General features: G+C 38.4%; 3 protein-coding genes, 1 long non-coding RNA gene and 1 pseudogene across 6 annotated transcripts in view; 3 read left to right on the forward strand and 2 right to left on the reverse strand.

Moving 5' to 3' along the window:
- Positions 1 to 2,854, forward strand: part of LOC127510917 (uncharacterized) — a 5,894-nt gene extending 3,040 nt beyond the window's left edge. Inside the window, exon 3 of the long non-coding RNA XR_007929786.1 lies at positions 1,809 to 2,854. This is a non-coding gene — a long non-coding RNA (uncharacterized LOC127510917). The remainder of the gene's footprint in view (positions 1 to 1,808) is intronic.
- Positions 2,855 to 3,168: 314 nt separating this feature from the next.
- cdnf (cerebral dopamine neurotrophic factor) lies at positions 3,169 to 5,739 on the reverse strand. Its single transcript, XM_051892087.1, has 4 exons — positions 5,506 to 5,739; positions 4,987 to 5,114; positions 4,741 to 4,882; positions 3,169 to 3,632 (listed from the first exon to the last, which is right to left on the reverse strand). The coding sequence occupies exons 1-4, from the start codon at positions 5,591 to 5,593 to the stop codon at positions 3,442 to 3,444; spliced, it is 549 nt and encodes a 182-aa protein (XP_051748047.1). The 5' UTR covers positions 5,594 to 5,739; the 3' UTR covers positions 3,169 to 3,441.
- On the forward strand, positions 5,734 to 13,939 carry hspa14 (heat shock protein 14). Of its 2 annotated transcripts, XM_051892086.1 has the most exons (14): positions 5,735 to 5,893; positions 6,071 to 6,151; positions 6,585 to 6,667; positions 6,846 to 6,894; positions 8,740 to 8,845; positions 8,927 to 9,017; positions 9,134 to 9,238; positions 9,323 to 9,484; positions 9,564 to 9,719; positions 9,809 to 9,911; positions 11,341 to 11,556; positions 11,640 to 11,789; positions 11,936 to 12,003; positions 13,247 to 13,939. In XM_051892086.1, the coding sequence occupies exons 1-14, from the start codon at positions 5,837 to 5,839 to the stop codon at positions 13,332 to 13,334; spliced, it is 1,515 nt and encodes a 504-aa protein (XP_051748046.1). In that variant the 5' UTR covers positions 5,735 to 5,836; the 3' UTR covers positions 13,335 to 13,939. The 2 variants fall into 2 exon arrangements, with proteins under 2 accessions (XP_051748045.1, XP_051748046.1); XM_051892085.1 differs by having other exon boundaries at positions 5,734 to 5,893; positions 9,134 to 9,484.
- On the forward strand, positions 7,026 to 7,142 carry LOC127511571 (uncharacterized; annotated as a pseudogene).
- A 1,104-nt stretch (positions 13,940 to 15,043) lies between the features above and the next one.
- On the reverse strand, positions 15,044 to 20,726 carry dclre1c (DNA cross-link repair 1C, PSO2 homolog (S. cerevisiae)). 2 transcript variants are annotated; one of them, XM_051892112.1, is made up of 14 exons: positions 20,288 to 20,726; positions 20,102 to 20,153; positions 18,970 to 19,054; positions 18,817 to 18,876; positions 18,684 to 18,739; positions 18,492 to 18,593; positions 18,346 to 18,418; positions 18,122 to 18,262; positions 17,947 to 18,048; positions 17,739 to 17,875; positions 16,457 to 16,511; positions 16,278 to 16,366; positions 16,101 to 16,198; positions 15,044 to 16,019 (listed from the first exon to the last, which is right to left on the reverse strand). In XM_051892112.1, exons 1-14 carry the CDS (start codon positions 20,394 to 20,396, stop codon positions 15,163 to 15,165), a joined length of 2,016 nt encoding a protein of 671 aa, XP_051748072.1. In that variant the 5' UTR covers positions 20,397 to 20,726; the 3' UTR covers positions 15,044 to 15,162. The 2 variants fall into 2 exon arrangements, with proteins under 2 accessions (XP_051748072.1, XP_051748073.1); XM_051892113.1 differs by having other exon boundaries at positions 18,970 to 19,017; positions 20,288 to 20,724.
- Positions 20,727 to 20,728: the final 2 nt, after the last annotated feature.

The following is a 20,728-nucleotide window of genomic DNA, read 5'->3' on the forward strand; positions in this document are numbered from 1 at the left end:
AGAGCTAGTGCAAGACGAGCATTTGTGGTTAAAAAAAAAATATAAATTTTCATTTTTTTTTTTTTTTTTAGAAAATGACCGATTGTTATTCCTCGGCTGGGATTGTGTAGAGCTCTTTGAAGCTGCACTGAAACTGCAATTTAGACCTTCAACCTGTTGGTCCCCATTGAAGTCCACTATATGGAGAAAAATCCTGGAATGTTTCTTTTCGACTGAAGAAAGAAAGACATGAACATCTTGGATGACATGGGGGTGGGTAAATTATCAGGAAATTTTAATTCTGAAGTGAACTGATCCTTTAAGTAACTGTACTTACTGTAGGGTTAGGGTTTGGTTTAGGGTTAGTTGCATGTAATTATGCATAATTTATAGTTATTACTATAGTAACTACATGCAATATATATAACAATGACACTGTAAAATAAAGTGTAACCAAAAATTCTCCTAAATGCAAAACTTCTGCATAGAGCAACTACACACTCCAGCGTTCATTGTTGCACACACAAACACGCACAAATCCCCTCTTTCTCATGGTTTCCTCCCCCTTTTGGGGATCCAGGGACAGTACGATCAGCCAAAGAGCGCTGTGAGCAGTAATGATGTGCGTGCGTGGGCGTCTCACCTCATCGCCGTCTCTGTTCAGAGTCTCAGTGCATCTCCATATCTCAGTGTGAGAATTCACATGCTAAGAGCTGTCACTGCATCCCAGTACCACTGCACCTCTCCAAGTCCTCGCTCATCACTATGGCAACCAGAAAAATGGTTCACCAGGAAACTTTGCCTGCTTTTAAAGGGCCAAAGCATAAATCTGGTGCGAGCATCCTCCTGACGGGTGTGCAAAAGACTCAAGGCGCGCTCGTGCACGTGCACCGAGCGCAGCACAGATGTTTAAAAAGAGGGGAGATTGAGAAGGAGAGAATACGAGAGAGAGAGAGAGCAATTTAAGGAGAAGAAACAGACAGTGTGATGGCTTAATGTGTGGGCGTTAGGGCTGAATAGATTGGCCTCAGTCACGACAGAAATTACGATGTAAGAGTGACAGGTAAAGAAGGTGCGATGTCTGTGTATTCGGCAAAATTCAACTCAACGCAAATCAGTTTCCAATCAGCGAGATTAGGCTTTGCCTGAAGAAGACCTATATAGAGTGAGCGCAACACTCATTCACACATCCACACACACACACACATTTTGCCTGTTAGGAAAAAGTGTTCAGTAATCCCTGTAGTGATGCCCAATGAAAATATCCGCATCGAGCCGCTGTACAGAGTTGCGCTGACAAAATATGACACACAGAGAGCCTGAAAAGACACAAATTAATCTTATCTTTCAACAAACACACACTTGAATTCATTCAAGCACCCGGGAACGCACACAATTCACCCAAAGATGTGCTGGAAATCATAAAACTTACCTAATAAAACCAGGGCACACATTCCACACCATCTCGACTTCCTCTACGAGGGTCCGTCTCTGCTCTGTGAAAGTGTATATAAGTGTGCTAATGTGTGTATTTGGAACGTATGTGTGTGAGAAAGAGAAGAGAGGGAGAAAGAGGAGAGATAGAGGGAAAGGGAAAGAGAGAAATAGAGGGAGAGAGAGGGAAAGAGAGAGAGTGCGGAGGCAGAGAGACTGTTACTGTATGACAGGAATGCTCAGCTCAGCCCACACAGTGCAAGCATGATACACTGACTGTGTGTGTGTGTGTGCATGAGAGAGAGAGAGAGTGTAGAGAGAGGTTCAGTCTCCCACTTCTTTGCGTGGGCAAGGCCTGAATCTCACTCACAGTCTCTCTCTCTCTCTCTCAACAGCTATTACAGGAGAACAGCAGAACTGGATGGTAAAAAAGGGGGATTGTGAATGAGAAAGCCTGGAGGTGGGGAGAGAGGAGAGGAGGGGAAGAGAGAGAGAGAAAGAGCCCTGCCGATGGACTCGTGGCTGATTGGTTCTGTTTTATGACATAAAAAGTTTGTCAGCAAAATCCTGGAGCATCAGAAGCTGGGGATGAAAGGTTCCGTGATCGCCATGGCAACACGCCAGATGTAAACATCAGTACGGTTGCGTGGGCGTCTTTTGTTCCATGTGTGTATGGGGAAAAAAAGTCACAACAATACGATCCTTACGAGAGGTCAGGGTGGTGACATACAATTATGTAATACGCACGCATGTATCTACAAATTTGAAGAAATTGACACACACAATATGTCACAAAAATCTGGTCCAGGTCACATTTCACCCCAAAATCAAAAGAAATTAATTAAATTTTGCATAAAGAAAATGAATTTTGTATTTTATTTTTTATATTATCTTCAGAGATATTAAGCACATTCACCCCCTAAATGTTAATTTCATGTAATGTGTCCAGATGTTTTTATATTTAAAAGAGCTGCAAAAAAATCTAAAAGGCAATTAATTAAAAATAGTAATAATAATAGTAATAATACAGGACCTAAAAATAGACTTTCTTTAAAACACACACACACACACATATATATATATATATATATATATATATATGAACATAATTCATAATTTTGATGTTGAAATTTGACATGAAAGCTATTTTAGAACCATAAGGACTGTTTTCATTTGTGACATTATTTTCATGACAAGTATATTTTCACCCTCATTTCTGTTTATTTTTGGATTTTGTTTCTCTATTATTCTCAATAGTGATTCTCATGAGATTCTCACTGTAATACAATTATTTTCTAATTTAATTCAGCATAAATCAGCATAAATAAAGGCAATACATCAAATACTGCCATGATGTATATTTTCTGCATTACAGTAATGAGATTTTTTATCATTAGATTGCATTATGCTAATGAGAACTAGGAAGATGCAAAACAATGCAAAAAAAAAAAAAATAAGATAAAAAAAAAAAAAAATATATATATATATATATATATATATATATATATATATTATAGGCTTCATTTTTATTTATGCAAAATATATTTTTACTCCTTTATTTTCATTGAAATATCATCCAGATAAGTTAATAGGTTTCATGCAATTCACCCACAGCTGCAAACACAGGAGGCTCTTAGAGGGGAGTTTCAATTGGTCTTAGAGCCTGACACAAGCTCTCGTCCCTTCCTAATTAAACGGTCGGGCAAGAAAAACAGCCAGCATCTCTGCGAGCCTCCTCTTAATCACTGAAACTAATAAAGCTTAATGATTTATTCTGAGTATGCGGGAGAAAATGCTTACAGCGGTACAGGAGAATGAGACACTGGGGAAGTGGCACATATTGCACATTGCTACTCGTAACTAACATTATGAAAAGCATTATAAGTTAGGAGTCGCAGAGCAAAATCCAAAGTGTCCCTGAGCGCAGCTGCACGTGCAGCCCCTCCCATCACTGCTGCGTGTTCCCAGCATGAAGCTACACGAGGAGGCCCTCCCATGTCCCCAGCACGGAGCTACACGAGGAGGCCCTCAGAACTCTTCCGTGTGCGTTCTGTGCTGCGCTGTGCTGTGTTTGGGGGCCACCTCCTGGATGAGTTCAATAAATTCGCTCTTCTCCAGACAGGCTCTGCACTCCTCCCCCCAAGAGGCCAAGACTCTCTTCAGCTCCAACACTCGCATTTTAGACAAAGCGTCCCTGCTCCAGTCAAGAACGGGACGCTCTGTTTCAGAAGAACAAGAAATGTCCATTTTAAAACCTTTGAGACAAATATTTTAAACCCTAATGCAATTAAGGCCTGTTCACACCAAGAACGATAACTGTAACGATAACTATATTTGCGTTCACACTAACGAACGATAACAGTCTGTTTACTCTAAGCTCACGCGCTGCGGTTTCAAAGTGTGTACATGTTTCTGCTGTTCCTGTTGCATTTACATGGCTTTAACTAGCAGATGTCCTCAGTATGCTATGTTTCGAGTGAATAGCTAGTGTAATCGATCTAATCTAACAGTGAATTTAGCTGACAAAGTCAATATAGTGGAATAAAAACAACACCTAGTGTTTTTCACTGCAACTTCAGAGGAAGCAAGACAATGTTATCGAAACTAGCGCTGGATACCTGAGGTAATTTTATGTTACACTGTTTGCTATCCTGTCATATATCGTTAATAATTCGCACCATTTATTCCGAGGGTATGACCGACCCATTTTAAATGCGCGAGCCCTTAAATTACAAAGGATTCTGATTTGCTGTCAGTGTTTTATCATTCAACAGCTGGAAAAAAATAGTTCTGAAAGTGATCCCAACGATATCGTTTATATCGTTATCATTATAGTCGTGTTGTGAACTCTGCAATTCTTTTATATTTAGAACGATTTTTAGAACTATATCTTTATCGTTATCTTTATAGTTATCGTTCTTGGTGTGAACGGGCCTTTAAAGTCACCATGAAAACAAAATTGACAGTTGTTATTTTTTTAATGGAATATTGCTGTATTTATTATAAATGATATATCTGTGCACATCATTATTTTTTAGATTCATGTTTAGTCTTTAATCAAAATAACTTCCCCTCACTCTTGCAGCGACATCTCTTATCTGATGACGTGTTTACTGGTGTGAGGGCGGGGCAACCTGTCACTCACATGACATCACAGGAATAGCGATCCAATCAATTCTCGATGAACAAAATCAAGTCCCGCCCTACATTTTTTTCTTGTTCAAGAATTCGTTTCACTTGGATATACATCACAATAGGGAAGAAAATACTATCGCAACTTCCGTTTCATGCTGACTTTAAAGGATCTTATATGTGAGTTCACCCTACCATATCTGAGCTCGCAGATCTGGGCGTCCCTGCGCTGAAGTTTTTGGCAGATTTTGTGGACAGGAACATGTGCACTGAGGGGGCGGCTCACCTCACCTGTCACTTTGGCTGCAGCATCACTGGAGGCCCCCAGGTAATAGCACTGAGATGAAACGGGAAAGAATTACCTCATGCATTATATCTCATACCCTAAACAGCAACCAAAGAAGAATAAAAACCAAACTATGCTTGTTTTTATGTTCTTACTAGTCGATTCTCTTTCCCAGTAGTCTCGGCGCATGCTCTGATCAGACCGTCCTCCACCAGCTCTGGGGACAGCTCTGTGTGTCTGATCACCAGTGAGTTATAAAGCTGCCCCAAAAACCCCACACACACTGCAAAACAGATACACATATAAATAATAAACAGAGCTTTATTCTGGAGGGATACATTCATATGATATTAGTTATGTAATAACAACAGTTGGTTATAATTCTGCAGAACATAAGCAATGTTTTCTAGTTGTAAGTGGGTTGTATTATAACACACAAGAAAATCATAGCACGTTTTTCCATTTCCAAATAATAGGCATATTTAGTGTTACAATAATAGGGGTTGTCAGTGTGCAATCCAAACCAGGACTCACCGCTTAAATATTCACTTCCTTCAGTAAATATCTTATATTCACAATGTGAACACACTCATGCACTTCTGCAAAATAACCCAGGTGACTATTTTTAAACTCAAGGGCTCATGCGCATTGAAAGCCAAGCCGACCAACCTCACCTTCGCATTCTTCTGCAACAGTAACTGAGAATAAAACAACACATAAAAGCAAAAGTAACGGGGCGGCAAAGGAGTTGGTTAAAGACATGACTTAAAACGCGCTTGTGCGCACTTCTAAGGGAACTTCAATACCCAGTACACTACACCCACCAGCGTCGCTCTCAGCTGTTTCTAAATCAGGCGCTGCTCTCTTGACGTTCCTGTCGACGTCAGTTTAGAAGCGCTTTGATTGGCTAGAATCGGCGCCCGTCATTTGACCGCGCCCAAAAGTCCATCCCTTCTCATTTGCATATGAGTACCGGCTTCCGGTAGAATTCTTCAGTTCAGAAGCATGGCTGCCATCGGAGTGCACTTTGGATACACATGTGCCTGTGCTGCCGTATTCAAGGTGAATTTGTTATGAGTGAACATAATTTTAATTAGTCGAATGAACGCATATATGTCGACAATAAAAGAAAATATCTAATAGACATTGTTAATGGTGCTGAATAGATGATGGTGTGTGTGACACGCAAACCATACCAGAGACAAATACATTATAATAAGTGTATTTGTTTCCATATAGGATGGGCGAGCAGATGTTGTGGCCAATGATGCAGGGGACAGAGTCACTCCAGCTGTGGTCGCATACAGAGACACTGAACAGGTAATTTATTTACCCAATTGCGGAGTCATAATCATTAATACAGCTCTCTCATCAGCCCCAATCGCAGAGAGCCTTTCATCCATGTACATGTATATGCATTTTATTTGTATTGTGTATATTGCATAGTGTGCTTCATTTTTGATAATGGTAGTGTATATGGTTTGTTATTTTGTTTGGCTGCTATTACACTATAATTCTTTTCTGGGACACATAAAGTAAAATAATATAATACAATGCTGCTGGGGATCTTGGCCCAGCTGTTTTTATTGTATTTTTATTTCAATATTTTCAGTATTGTTTTAGAAATATTGAAGTGATGTGAGGTGTCTTGACTTAGTTTTATGGTCTGTTTAATTCAAATGTAAATAAGTGAAGCAGGGGTGCCAGGCATGAGATGGTCTGATGGTTTTGTTTCATTCATTTGTTTTTCTAGATAGTGGGAATCGCCGCTAAGCAGGGCCGAATACGAAATGCCGCCAATACGGTTGTCAAAGTGAAGCAGATCCTTGGCAGACGGTATTTATTTTCTGTCGTACGCTCAGAAAGACTATTTACACAAACATGCAATAATGCTGTAGATAATTTAGTGCATAACATTTATTAAGAATAATTTACAATTAAAGTAGCAATATCTTTTATATTTATATAAGTAATAATATTAATATAAATTCACTGTACTTATCTATTTTTACAGATTTGATGACCCAGATGCTCAGGCACACAGAGAAGAAAGCAAATGTGTTGTAAGTACATACTGTTCTTAAAGGGATAGTTCACCCTAAAATGAAAATTAAGTCATTATTTATTCACCCTGGTGTTGTTCTAATGCCGTATGGAGATTTGTTTAAAAATGTCACGTTTGTGACAGTCAATATTTAGCAGCCATATCACCCTGTAGCCCAAGACTGGTTGCCCACTGAAGCTAAGCAGGGCTGAGCCTGGTTAGTACCTGGATGGGAGACCTCCTGGGAAAACTAGGTTGCTGCTGGAAGAGGTGTTAGTGAGGCCAGCAGGGGGTGCTCACCCTGTGGTCTGTGTGGGTCCCAATGCCCCAGTATAGTGATGGGGACACTATACTGTCAAAAAGCACTGCCTTTGGATGAGACATCAAACCGAGGTCCTGACTCTCTGTGGTCGTTAAAAATCCCAGGATGTCCTTCGAAAAGAGTAGGGGTATTACCCTGACATCCTGGCCAAATTTGCCCATTAGCCTCTGTCCATCATGGCCTCCAAATCATCCCCATACACTGATTGGCTTCATCACTCTGTCTCCTCTCCACCAATAAGCTGATGTGTGGTGAGCGTTCTGGCTCAATATGGCTGCCGTCGCATCATCCAGGTGGATGCTGCACATTGGTGGTGGTTGAGGAGATTCCCCCTTCCGTATGTAAAGCGCTTTGAGTACCTGGAAAAGCACTATATAAATGTAAGGAATTATTATTAATTATTATAATTAATAGCAACCAGCATCAAGCTTTTTAAAAAAGATGCAGAAGTATCACAGAATGATCCCAAGCGACATGTGCCGTATATTCCAAGTGTTTTGGGAGTGTATGATAGGGTTTGGTGCAAAACAAACTGAAATGTGATGTATTTTTTAACAAAAATCCTGACCTTGGCCGTTTGTCTTCTGTGCTCAGCACACATTTGTGACACTTTATTAGCACCGCAGTTCACGCAGACTCACCCAGAAAAAGCACACAAGATGTGAGGAATCAAGATAATCAAAAACGCGACATGTAATACAACTCCTAGAAATCCCAAAAAAGTATCCATGTGCTTTCTTCACCGAGTTGAATATCTCCAGACCGGAACTCCAGTTGTCAGATGTAGTGTCGTCAAAAGTACCGATTTCAGTACCAAAGTCGGTACTGAAATTTTAAAAATGTGACGATACCAGCATTTTGAGCGCTGTTGAGCGGATTCTTAAACACCTCTGATTGGCCATTGTTTTCATGCGCTCAACATATATGTCTTTGGTTGGCCATTGTGTTCACGCACTCAACAGATATGTCTGTGATTGGCTACAATGATCAATACTTCAAAAACATGTTGTAAATAGACATCTTTGACGCTCTTCACTGAACTCTGACACAGATACACACGGCACCGTTTGAAAGCAGGTGTCTGTCAGCGGAACCGTCAATCGGCGGATATATTAGGGATCCGCTGATAGACGCCTGCTTTCAAACACTCCCAAAATCATTTTAGCCAATCACAGACATATCTGTTGAGCGCGTGAACACAATGGCCAATCAGAGGTGTTTAAGAATCCGCTCTCAAACAGCACTCAAAATGATAGGGGAAATGCTGGTAAAATTTCAGTACCAAAGTTGGTACTTTTGACAACACTAGTCAGATGACAGTCAGAATGGCAGTTGACAGTAGCGAAAATTCTCCTTTTGTGGTCTGAAAAAGAAAGATGGGCATACGGCATTAGAACAACACCAGGGTGAGTAATGACTTGATTTTCATTTTAGGGTGAACTATCCCTTTAAATACAGACAGATAGGAAAAAAACACAACAGTAATTATAAGAACTGCACCACCTGCTTATTAAAAAGGTGTATTTTCTCACTCATTCCCAGGTTGTCAACAAAAGTGACATGCCCAGATATGAAATCGACACGGGAGAGACAACCAAGTATGTGTCACCTGAAGATGTAGCCAAATTGATCTTCCATAAAATGAAAGGTATTGTCTGAATGCTTCATTTTCTTTCATAGTCAGTATGTTTAATGTGAACCATTGATAATCATTTTATGTTCTGTGCAGAGACGGCCCAGTCAGCCTTGGGTTCAGATGTGAAAGATGCTGTCATAACAGTGCCTTTTGAGTTTGGAGAGATGCAGAAGAATGCACTAAGGTAAGTATCTTACGTTGTCAGATGAATGCTAATGAACTCAAATGATGTAACACGGTTATCTAACTCCAGAAGCTGTGTCTGGGGAGAGTTTTATAAAAATCAGTGCTGTGTTGTAGGCAAGCTGCAGAAAGTGCCGGGTTTGATGTGCTGAGGCTGATACACGAACCCTCTGCTGCCCTTCTAGCTTATGGCATCGGACAGGACTCAACGTTGGGAAAAAGGTACAGAGTTTGTGCATCGTGCGAGTTGAGCTTTTTCTTTAACCTCTTCGGAAGCCTCATTCTCATTCCTCTTTTCAACCACAGTCATGTCCTGGTGTACAAACTCGGAGGCACGTCGCTCAGCGTCACCGTCCTGGAGGTGAACAGTGGAATGTACCGTGTCCTCGCGACACAGACAGATCACAAGACGGGAGGAGAGAGCTTCACACATGAGCTCGCACAGCACCTCGCTGCTGAGTTCAAAAAGTCAGTAATTTGCTATTTTGTAATTTCATTACATGTCATTACTGGTTTAATTCTTATTTTGTTTTTCGCGTGTCTCCAGGAGTTTTAAACAGGATGTGACGGGTAACCCCAGGGCGATGCTTAAGCTCATGAATAGTGCTGATATGGCCAAGCACACTCTCTCCACCCTGGGTAGTGCCAACTGCTTTGTGGACTCGCTCCATGACGGCATGGATTTTGAGTGTAATGTGTCCAGGTGAGCTGAAGTTATTTGCAGTCAAATCAGTATTACAACAAAAATTGTGCCTGTTGCATATCTGCATGTCATTTATGCTTCTGTCCTAGAGCCCGTTTTGAGCTGATATGTGCCAGCCTCTTTACTAAGAGCATTCAGCCAATTAAAAGTCTCCTCGATCAAGTAAACCTGACTACCTCTGATGTCAACAAGGTAAAACAACTTTTTTAAAGAGGCCATAATATGCTATTATGCTTGATTTTTGTTTTTGGGGTCTACTAGAATAGGTTTTCATGCCTGAGTGTTCAAAAAACACCTTATTTGTCACATATTTGCAGCTCCTCTCTTCCCAGTCTGTCAGTAACACTCTGGGTTGCGTTTCCTTAAAGCATCGTTATCCAACTATGGTCATAAATTCCGTTGTTACCAACATAGTTGAATGATTTTGTGTTTCCCGAAACCATAGTTCTAACGAACATTCGCAAACACCTTTGCAAACTTACGTGATTGGAGCTGCTGCTCTCGAGCTGCAGTTAGAAGCATAGTTTCTTGTTAAAATGACATGTGGACTTATAAATATATCATGCTTTTGAGCACAATAAGCAAGCTAACATTCAGTACATTCTATATCTTTCATCCCATTTAAATATATATACATTTTAACGAGAGTAGAGTAAAGTAAAGTGTATGCCAAATACTGCAAAAAAAAACACTGGCTTTCTGTTGTTTATGTAAACAACTATAATAATAAATACATTAATTGTGATCTTGAATCAATTCACCTGCATGTGACATCATTAGCGACAGTGCTATATTGTTGAACTAACGTGGTTCAAACGACAGAGGTGTAACCGCTTTCGGGAAACAGTCGTGACTAGCTAGTGAGTTTTAACAACAATGCATTGTACTATGGTGGTTAAGTATGGAAGGCCAAAAGGTTCAAAAACGTGAATTTTAACACATCAACAACATGTAAAATACACCAATTCACTCGTTAAATACTTGTTATTTAAACGTCAAATTATTTGCGTGCTGATTTTTCATGTGCAAACAACATGTATTTAACGCGTGAAATACACATATTTTATGTGGTGTTGACGTTAAAATTCCCACGTTTTTGAACCTTTTGGCCTTCCATAGTTAAGCAGTGAGTTACGTTGTTGTATGGGAAAAACCTCTGTTTAGTCTCGATTAAGATGAAAAGCGCAATGTGCTCTGATTGGTCGGCTAGACCAGAAATGTCACGCCCCTTAACCATAACCGCGAGTTTCAACACTACTAACTAACTCAACCAGGCCCTGCCCCTTTATTTTGCGTATGCCTTGGGTGGGAATTATTTAAATGAGGAATATTGTGACGTGTTCATTCCCGGAAGAAAACTCAAGACTACAATGGAGGTGTTTCAGGGAGTTGTGCACTGATATAGAAAATAACTCCCGCTGGAGTGACTTTGTAACTTCGCAGACCTTTTTTAATTCATATTTCATGCATGGAAAAAATTTTGTCATTAGTAGTACTGAGCCTTTTAGAGGTATTTAATACAAAATTCCCTCTCCAAATAATAGATTATTTCAGTGTTTTTATAGAGAAAATGACATCCCAAAACCTTAAAGAGATTAAACCAGTTTGCTTCCTTTCTAAGGTGGTTTTATGCGGAGGATCAGCTCGTATCCCGAAGTTGCAACAGATGATCAGGGATTTGTTCCCAGACGTGGAGCTACTGAACTCCATCCCCCCGGACGAGGTGATTCCGGTCGGTGCTGCCATGCAGGCGGGCATCCTGGTCGGAAAAGACAGCCTGGCACTTGGAGAAGATTCCATCACTGTAGACTGCTGTGCCAGCGACATCACGGTTAAGGTGGGGAACTTCAAATGATCAATACTATAGTGTTTTGGCACATAAGAGCATACTGACCAGTAGATTGTGTCTTGGTCTTTCAGGAAGTGGATGACTCCGGAGCGGATGTTTTCACAGTTTTGTTTCCATCTGGCACACCTCTCCCTGCCCGCCGTCAGCACACGCTGCAGGGTCCTGGCAGTCTGTCGTCAGTGAGTCTGGAGCTGTACCAGGCACAGCAACCAATCGCACAGGTTGGCACCCATTTTCAGACATTTAAGTACAAACCTAAAATTATAGTAAATTAGATATTCAGATTGTATTGTGTGCACTAAAGCATTTCGGCTGATTTCAGTTTAAGCTTATTAACTTAGAATGTGACTGTGGTTTATTTTTGTAGATTGTACTTAGAGACCTGGAACCTAAAGAGGAGCTGCATGACATTGTCACAGTGCTGACAATGAAGAGGTAATGAAATAAATTAATAATGTTATTCAGCAAGGATGCATTAAATTCATTAAAAGTGACAGTAAATTATTTTAAGATTTCTATTTCAAATAAATGTGGTTCATTTGAACTTGCTATTCATCAAAGAAGCCTGAAAAAAAATATGTACCACAAAAATATTAAGAAGCACAACTGTTTTCAACATTGATGTTTTTTGAGCAGCAAATCAGCATATTAGAATGAATGACAGGTATAAATTACATTTTAAAATATATTTAAATAGAAAACCTTGTTGCACCTTGCAGCATTTTTGCGTTTATTCTACACTGAAAAGCTGCACGATTCTGGATAAACTGAGAATTACATTTTTTTTTTTTGTTTAAAATAGAGATCATGATTTTGAATAAACTAAACTAAACAAAATAACATGCAATTTCTACAGGTTCTAACAAAATGTTCAATTTGAATGAATAATTCAATGACTCACTCATAAATACTGGTTTCATTACTGAATGAATCAGCGATTTTGAATGAATCTTTTAATGAATGATTCAATAAATTTTTTTAACAATCACTTGTCGCCACCTACTGGTGTAACGATGTCATTGATATAATCTTTATTTGAACTGTAAAAGGATTAGTTCACTTCAGAACCCGTTGGTAACTGTTGAAGTCCACTATATGGAGAAAAATCCTGGAATGTTTTCTTCAAAAACCTTAATTTCTTTTCGACTGAAGAAAGAAACACATAAACATCTTGGATGACATGGGGATGAGTAAATTATAAGGAAATTTTAATTCTGAAGTGAACTAATCCTTAAAAAAATCCTTACTTTCAAAAGATGATTTACTCTATTTTGATCACTTCAGTAGACATCGGTGTTTATATCTGAACTATAAACTGTTATATTCTGAATTATTGTAACAGAAATAATGATACTGGGTGGTTGAAAAGACTGTTGAACTGATATCTATACATAACTGCTCTCTCTGGATCAGCGGCAGCGCAAACACACATTTGAATGTTCGCTGTGATCATACTCAAAAGTTTAATAGACATGGCCGAATTGTTGTCATTTAGGAATAAGATCACGTGGGTGTTTGAATCGAGACTGTGATCTTTTAACGATGAATCGTGCAGCTCTACTTGTTATTTTGTAGCTTGTGTTATGACAGTGTTATGTACTATAAGTTCAGTAATATCACCTACTTATAAAGCTTGTATCCTTATGTGAACTTTTTCTGATGCGTGTTTACTTTTCAGAGACGGTTCACTGCACGTTACGTGCACAGAGCAGGGCAGCGGCAGATCCGAGGCCATTACCATAGAAACAGCTGCTGCAGCGTCTTAACCTTCAATCACACTGTCAACGTAATTCCATACAGTAACCTAAACACCTGCATCTCATGCCGTTTGAGGTTTTCCAGCGCTCTAGATTCCTCCAGACATTAACCGAACAAGAACTTGAACTTGTTTGCTTCAGTTCAAGGAATAGCTCACCCATAAATAATGACAGAATTTTCCTGTTTGGGTGAGCTATCCTTTTAAATGAATATCCAGTTTTATTTGTATACCTTTTTTTTTTACTCGCAGTCATCTTGTTCAAGCCTGTTGTCTGTGACCAGCAGGTTTACTGTAGTTGTTCTTACCATGTGCCTTTATGTGCCTGCATCACACCATTAGATTAGTCATGAGTTGATGTGACAGGCAAGATTGGTGGATTAAAAGAAGCCTGTGGAGTGTGCTGATACCATTTAAAGCATGCACAACCTTATTAGACTGAAGAATTGCAGGTTGTAGAGACTGAGATGCAGGTGGTGTTGTACAGGGAGGAGATGTCTGTGTGTGACACACTGATGCTAATCTGGTGCAGTCACAGTGAGCAGGTGCAAAGTTATCGTTTTAAAAGCTGTCATCTGTATCTAGCACACAATAAAGATCACTGAACACAATAAACCCCTGAGTTTGTTTTCAGTACAGATACTTGCTACATTCACGTCGGGTCGGAATTTTTGCAGTTACATGATTTCAAGTTTTAAAAACCATTCAGTTTCGTCGATTCCAAGTCGGAATTTTATGAAAGTTCCAAGCATCTCTTACTTGAGTGCCATTACATTGTTTAAAAGTAACTAAAATGCCTTGGCATTTTTCTGTTTGAGCTGTTTTAATATAACCAATGCTATTTAATGTGCTTTTATTTTTTCTTAAATTCTCAATTCTCTATTCCAATTTTGATACCACAGCTAAAACTGCTAGCCTAACTAATATAAATGTAAAACATTATTAAAGACAAGTAACAGCAGTTTTTAGGTAGAGACATTGATTAAAGTAATCAAATGTAAAATAACACTGGATAGTCTTCACTTCATAAATTGAACATAGATTAAACCTTAAAAAAAGTTATTCAGTCAAGAGCAGTGATTGATTTTTTTTTTTTTCTTGTTTGATTAACGTTACAAACACAGACGGCAACAGTAATATTAGGCTGCTGTCACTTTAAGACCTAATGCACGGATCCAATATACTGATACACACGTGCTGTCTTTCTCTACTGTTTACGCTCACCTAAGCCATAACCGATAATTAATTAAAAATGTGCATTTTTACTCGCATTTGGCGCTTGAATGTTAATTTTATGAAATCTTTTTAATGGCCGCCTTGTAATTCCGACACCATGCGTTTAGTATTTTAGTATTTACATAGTATTATAATATTTTTAAATATTTTAAGTTAGCTTTGATTTGAATATTTTCAGTTTTCATTTTAATTTTAGTTTACATTTTAATATTTTTGATGTGAGCTTTTGAAACATTAATTTTTGTTCATTTTTAATATTTCTATTTAGCTTTAATTTACTTTTATTTCAGTTTTGGTTTCATTAATTTTAGTACTTCAACTTAAACTTGATTTCGATTAATTGCCAAAGCATGCAACATGTCTAATTTCTGCTCAAGTTTTTGAAGTTTTTCATATAACAATTATATTTTATTTCAGCTTTATTTAAAAAAAAAAAAACTTTTTAATGGTTTCTTAACCATAACAACACTGATTGGACATATTTGCTTGAGGAATTTTAATTTAAAGTATTCAGCATTTATAAAGGTACAAAACTGCATGAGGTAAGCTGTCGTACAACAAACCAAAAAACAATACTCAAAAAAAAAAAAAACAACATAAAATTAAAAAATTCGTCTTATGACCACTTCCTCCCCTGCTGCCAACTTCCTGTATAGGTCCTTCAGGTCTTCTGGCTGTGGGACTTTGGAACCTGGTGTTGGTGGAAGCTCAAAATCCGATGACACCTGTGAGTCTGATTTCGGCTCCACGGCTGCTTCCGTCTTGTGTTCAGTGTTACAGCTGTCAATCACATCTGACACCACCTCGCCATTAGTCCCTCGGTTACACTGCTCACTAATAATGGCTTTACTTTCGTCCACATGGACAAGAATGGTGTCCATTTGACTGAGGCTCTCCGTCCCCACGTCTGATATATGAGTGGACTGAGAGGAATTCATGTGAACGGAGCTGTTGTCATCCTCATCTTCATCCTGAAACAGCTCAGGTGACTGGGACGCTGTGTTTTTGGTGGAGAGTGTTTGAGTTTTGTGGCTGTTCTGACTGTTATCCAACTCGCTTTCGTCCGTCAACACCGGTTCTGCCTTGAAGAACTTTTCCCAGCAAGGCTGAGCGGCTTTGGATTGGGACGAGTCCGAACGAGTCAGTTTTGAGGAAGGCATTTCTGTGCAAGATGGAGGAGGTGGAGCGAGACCAGATGGGTGAGGTACAGGAGGTTGCTCAGCATCATCTTCATCGTCATCATCATCATCGTTTGATTCGGTGCAGTCTATGTAATTGGACGAGTGTGTGGAGGGACAGGGCTGTATGGGGGAGTACATTTGGTCCGTATCATGAGAATCTTTATTGGGACTACATGGTTTTGCAGTAACTGCAATATTGGTCAGATCAGCCACTGCAATCTTCCGCCGCCTCGGAGCCGTGGAAAACTCATCAAACAAGTCGTCATTACTGTCTGAGCCTTAGCGGAAAAAATTGATAAGCAATAGTAACTGATTTAATGATGAATAATGATAGTTTTAATAATGACAACTACTCCTACCTTCTGATGTGGACTTCCTTCTGGTTCTTTTAAGGGTCCCAAGTGGTTTGTAGACAATCTCTTCCCTTCCAGTATGCTTTCTGCACAATGGCTTCAACCTGAGTTTAAAAAGATCATTTTATAGTAAGTATATAGAATCTTATGACAAACATGGTACAAAAAAGAATTGGTCCTTACAGCTCGGAGACGTCCTCCAGTGTCTTGCCCAATGGAATGACATTAGGGTAGATGTTAACAGGACAGATGTAGGATAGAAAGTCCTTAACCTAGTCGCAGGAAGTAGACATGGGCTTATGATATGCTAACACCGTGTATGCTGTCATGTATAAAAATAATGTAAGAGGGACTTCTCTTACCTCCAAGTAAGAGGAATGAAAAGAAAAGCATGCTCTGTAGGAACTGCTCCCCATCCTAAAAGGAAAGACAGTCGATAAATAAATAAATATAATATATAAATTTTTAACTAAAAAAAAAAAAAAAAAAAAAATTTTATATATATATATATAGTTTGTACTATATGTATGAAGTATAATATATATATATATATATATATATATAAAAATTTAAAAATATATAAATAATAAAATAATACTTAAATAAATATACAATTTTATATATATATTATATATTTATTATGATAATTTATATCCATTTTTCATACTGTACATTATAATGTGATGCTAAATTCACTTCTTGCAAAAATATTAACTCATAAAAACAAGATTTTAGTTTTTAGTGTTTTAGTTAAATAGTATAGAATTTGAGTGTACGTTTACACGACAACGATTTACTAAAAACAGAAACTTTTCCTTTGTGTTTAAAGCGTACAGACGACAACAGTGTCAAAACGATCCCCGTTCATACAGATCCGCGAAAATGATTAATAACGCTGCATTATGCATACCCGGCCAGTAGTTGGCGATGTTGCTACGAAACACTACGTGCCTATAGACTGAACCAAGTGTGCCGCACAAATCCTGAAAGGTGAAGCCAAAGCATTTCAATCACCCCCTGGTGGGTGGCTACATAAGGTGTGTCTGTCATTTTAGGTAGCTCTTATCACGCAGACGTATGTTCAAGTGTTGGTTTTTCCAATAAGTTCGGTTTTAGTTATTTACTTGACGCTATAAAAATGGTGGTGTAACATCATGATTGACAGCAGTGCTTACGAATGAGTCTGCGGGAGAGAGAGTGTAGGCGGGACCTTGATACTGCAACTTCACCTCAGGATCACTACTGCGCAGACTCGGTCTCTGAACGACGTAATAGGCAACGACAGTTACTGGGATATTTTGGCTTCATTTTTCCATCTTTTTCCATGTCCATCTTTTTTTACAGTCTATGGACTGAACACATAAAAGACGTGCGCATGACGTCACCATTTTCACAATTTTTTTTAAAAATTTTTGCAATTTACACGGAGATGATAACGGTATTGTTTTCAAATACCTGCCCTTTGAAACCTGTTTTCAAAAGTTAGCGTTTTCAGGCCCCCAAAATGCCATTGTTGCATAAATGAATGGCCAAAATGCATAAAAAGTTTTGTGTGTCATGTAAACGCCTCCTTAAAACTGGCCATAACATGAAAATTATTATCTGCACCCAGAATTTTTATATTGGTGCATCATCATGACTCACTTGACAACGACAGAGGTCTTTCTGGTCCGTTCTCCAAACCATATTGTTGAGGGTTTGATGCTGATGATGTTTAGAGGCATGCCATCTGGAGCCGTGGTGCCACATGGTAACCTGTTCGCCCTGAAGAACTCCTCATCCTGTGGAAAAAGCCACAAATGTGATCTCTGTTTACATCTACTCATTCAGGACGTCTATGTCATGAGCCTACCTTGGGGTGCCTACAAGCGTGGATCTGCGTTGCGCGGTTGGTGGTCACGTGACACAGAATTTCAGGCATTTTTTTGAACATTTCCAAGCTGTTCACGTGTATCTACAGTAGAGAAATGGTGTTAATGTTTTAAAACAAGGCAGAAAGAACTAAAGCAAAAAAAACGATCATTGACCTGTGAGCTGAACTCTTGTCCCAAGTTGGTAAAGAGGTACTCGTAACCATACGCTGCCTTACAGTTTAACCAAACGACATGATACGGACTCTGACAGATCCAGTTCTGGACGAGCTGTCTTATCCCTGTTAAACAAGCCTCCTAAAACCGTGGAAAATCAGTTATGGAAAGATTCAACAGTCTCAAGTCTGTATGATGTAATGCAGGTAAGTGTAAATGCTCACCCTGCTGGGGATCTGATGGTATTTGGGATCAAAGAATGTGGTATCGATATACACACTCTTAATGTCCTTCACCCTGCAGCACAAACATTTGAATTGTATTATTATCTACAAAATGTGTTGTATTTAAATATGTGATATCTGAATACCTGTCTCCAGAGTGCAAGTACTCCATTCTTGCAGCATCTCCGACAGCCAGTCTGAAGTCCCCTGTGTAGAGCACTGTACCCTGAGCACCCTCAAACAGAAACCTGTGTTAAGAGTTTCAATAGTACATCAAAAAGGACTATATTTACATTTTTAATGCATGTTCCTGCTCTTATACTGCAGAGGTTGCTTACATGACCGATCCTGGACAGTGTCCCGCTGGGAGCAGAGTTACAACGACATCCTCTGACTGAGGAGAAAAATAAATACGAATTCAGATCAACTCAAAAACACTCCAAAAGATTAAACTAGGAGCTAAACGCCCACCTCTCCGGTGATTTCATCTATCAGAGATATGTGCGTTGGACTGTCCAGTTCCAGTGGGACCTAGTATGTAATGCAGAGGTTCTCATATCAGGCTGTTTAACAGTTAGCAAATTGATTTATGGAAAATTTTGTGTGGCTGAAATTAATACTTACAATGTGATCTTCCCAGAAGGCATATTTTGGGTTACTAAGCAGGAGCTCCTTTGTGACAAATGAGCAGTACAGCTTTACTGTTAAACTAATGAAGACGACAAGTTTGTCAATGTTTTTTCATATACAGTATATGTAAATTATATATATATATATATATATATATATATATATAATTTACATACATCAAATGACTAAAAATGAAGGTTTTTGGCATCACAACGTTATAATGTACAGTATGAAAAGTTGATATTAATTTTGAGATCTGTTAAATAGTTTTAAACGAAAGTTTAAATGTTTGATAATGGCAAAATAAATTTATATTTAAAAGTAGAATAAATAAACTTGCATTTTAAAAATATAAAAAAATTGACTATTTATATACTAAGACAATGCTTAAATACATATAGTACATACATATACTGCTGCATAGGGCTGCAACTAACGATTATTTTGATAATCTATTTTTTTGATTAATTGGGTGAAAAATCTAAAAATTATAATTCATTAAAAATTCATTTTAAATAATCTCTTATTCCACATCCTGCCCAATGCTGTCCTCCCAAAAAAAAAAAAAAAAAAAACCGTGTAATATAAAGCCCATAAAAAATATAGTGAACGTATCCATGTAGGCTATGCTGCACATTATAAGAAAAAAGTTAAAATACAAACATTACATTCTAAACCTGAAAATAACTGACTGCTTACTATTTTAAAGCAGAAATTAAAACGACCAAATAAAAAATTATAATAAACAAAAGCAAAAAATGTCACTGGCGGATCGTTTCCGAGCACAGCGCGCAGACGCGACTAATCGATAATCAAATTCGTTGTTCATTATTTTCATTATCGATAATAATCAATTTTATCGATTAGTTGTTGCAGCCCTACCTGCTGCATCATAGTACGGAAACTGAAAAAACTTGTTTATAAAAAAAAAAAAAAAAATAGTATATAAACATAATAAATTGAATTGACACAAATATACATATATATGACAGTTTATAAACAATACATTGATACTTATAATGTTTATGTAAACTTTTATAAACTATGACGTTTATGAACTAATGTTTAATAAGCAGAGGATGTTTCCTATGTTACACGAGTTGGAATATGTACAACCATCACTCACCTAAACTTCAGTTTTCTCTTCAGTAAAGGTCCTTTCAACCCTTTCATATGATCTGTTAAACATAAACATCAACAGATATGTCAGATCAGTGATCATAATTAAAGCAAACCATTTTAGCCATTCATGCTGCCTGGAAAGTGCATATCAGGATCCGATGCGATGTCCATTATATATTAATATATGCACCTTTATGGCAGTGAGAGAGGAAATAAGCTCTGGCGTGCAAATTCTCCCTGTCGAATCGGTCCAGGGAGATGGTGGAATATTCCTTCATGCGCCCAGCAAACGAGCTCATGCTGCCTGCACTGAGTTTGAGCTGATGAAGAACTCAAAATCCACCTGAAACCTCAGGACATCACTGCCTAAACTCTTCCTGGGCTCGAGACACAGACAGCAGCACCCCTACATCTGTCTTTCCTCCTCCTGGCATCGCTTTGGTATGAAGTCACGTGAGTCGGAAATAAACATCTGTAACCCGATAGTGTAAATTGTACAGCGACATCTAATGGACTAAAATACAATCCTTATAATAATACAAAAAAGCCACAACAATCGGTATACTCTAAAATAGTAAACAAAGTTTCACAAATAATTGTGCATATTTAAGAACTGTTTGGTCCGTTTCTT

Source organism: Ctenopharyngodon idella, chromosome 4, assembly GCF_019924925.1.
Source record: "Ctenopharyngodon idella isolate HZGC_01 chromosome 4, HZGC01, whole genome shotgun sequence".
NCBI classification, from domain to species: Eukaryota; Metazoa; Chordata; class Actinopteri; order Cypriniformes; family Xenocyprididae; genus Ctenopharyngodon; species Ctenopharyngodon idella.

Bases quoted from the DNA above. Each gene is read 5' to 3' on its own strand.
- cdnf (XM_051892087.1), bottom strand. From the start codon at position 5,593: ATGTCTTTAACCAACTCCTTTGCCGCCCCGTTACTTTTGCTTTTATGT. The intron at 4,883-4,986 runs GTAAGAACATAA...GTTTCATCTCAG, and splicing joins CTGGGAAAGAGAATCGACTA to TGCTATTACCTGGGGGCCTC. The intron at 3,633-4,740 runs GTAGGGTGAACT...CTTCTGAAACAG, and splicing joins GATCTGCGAGCTCAGATATG to AGCGTCCCGTTCTTGACTGG.
- hspa14 (XM_051892085.1), top strand. From the start codon at position 5,837: ATGGCTGCCATCGGAGTGCACTTTGGATACACATGTGCCTGTGCTGCC. The intron at 6,152-6,584 runs GTAATTTATTTA...TTGTTTTTCTAG, and splicing joins CATACAGAGACACTGAACAG to ATAGTGGGAATCGCCGCTAA. The intron at 8,846-8,926 runs GTATTGTCTGAA...TGTTCTGTGCAG, and splicing joins GATCTTCCATAAAATGAAAG to AGACGGCCCAGTCAGCCTTG.
- dclre1c (XM_051892112.1), bottom strand. From the start codon at position 20,396: ATGAGCTCGTTTGCTGGGCGCATGAAGGAATATTCCACCATCTCCCTG. The intron at 19,055-20,101 runs GTGAGTGATGGT...CGTCTTCATTAG, and splicing joins AAGAGAAAACTGAAGTTTAG to TTTAACAGTAAAGCTGTACT. The intron at 18,594-18,683 runs GTAAGCAACCTC...CTCTTAACACAG, and splicing joins CACTGTCCAGGATCGGTCAT to GTTTCTGTTTGAGGGTGCTC.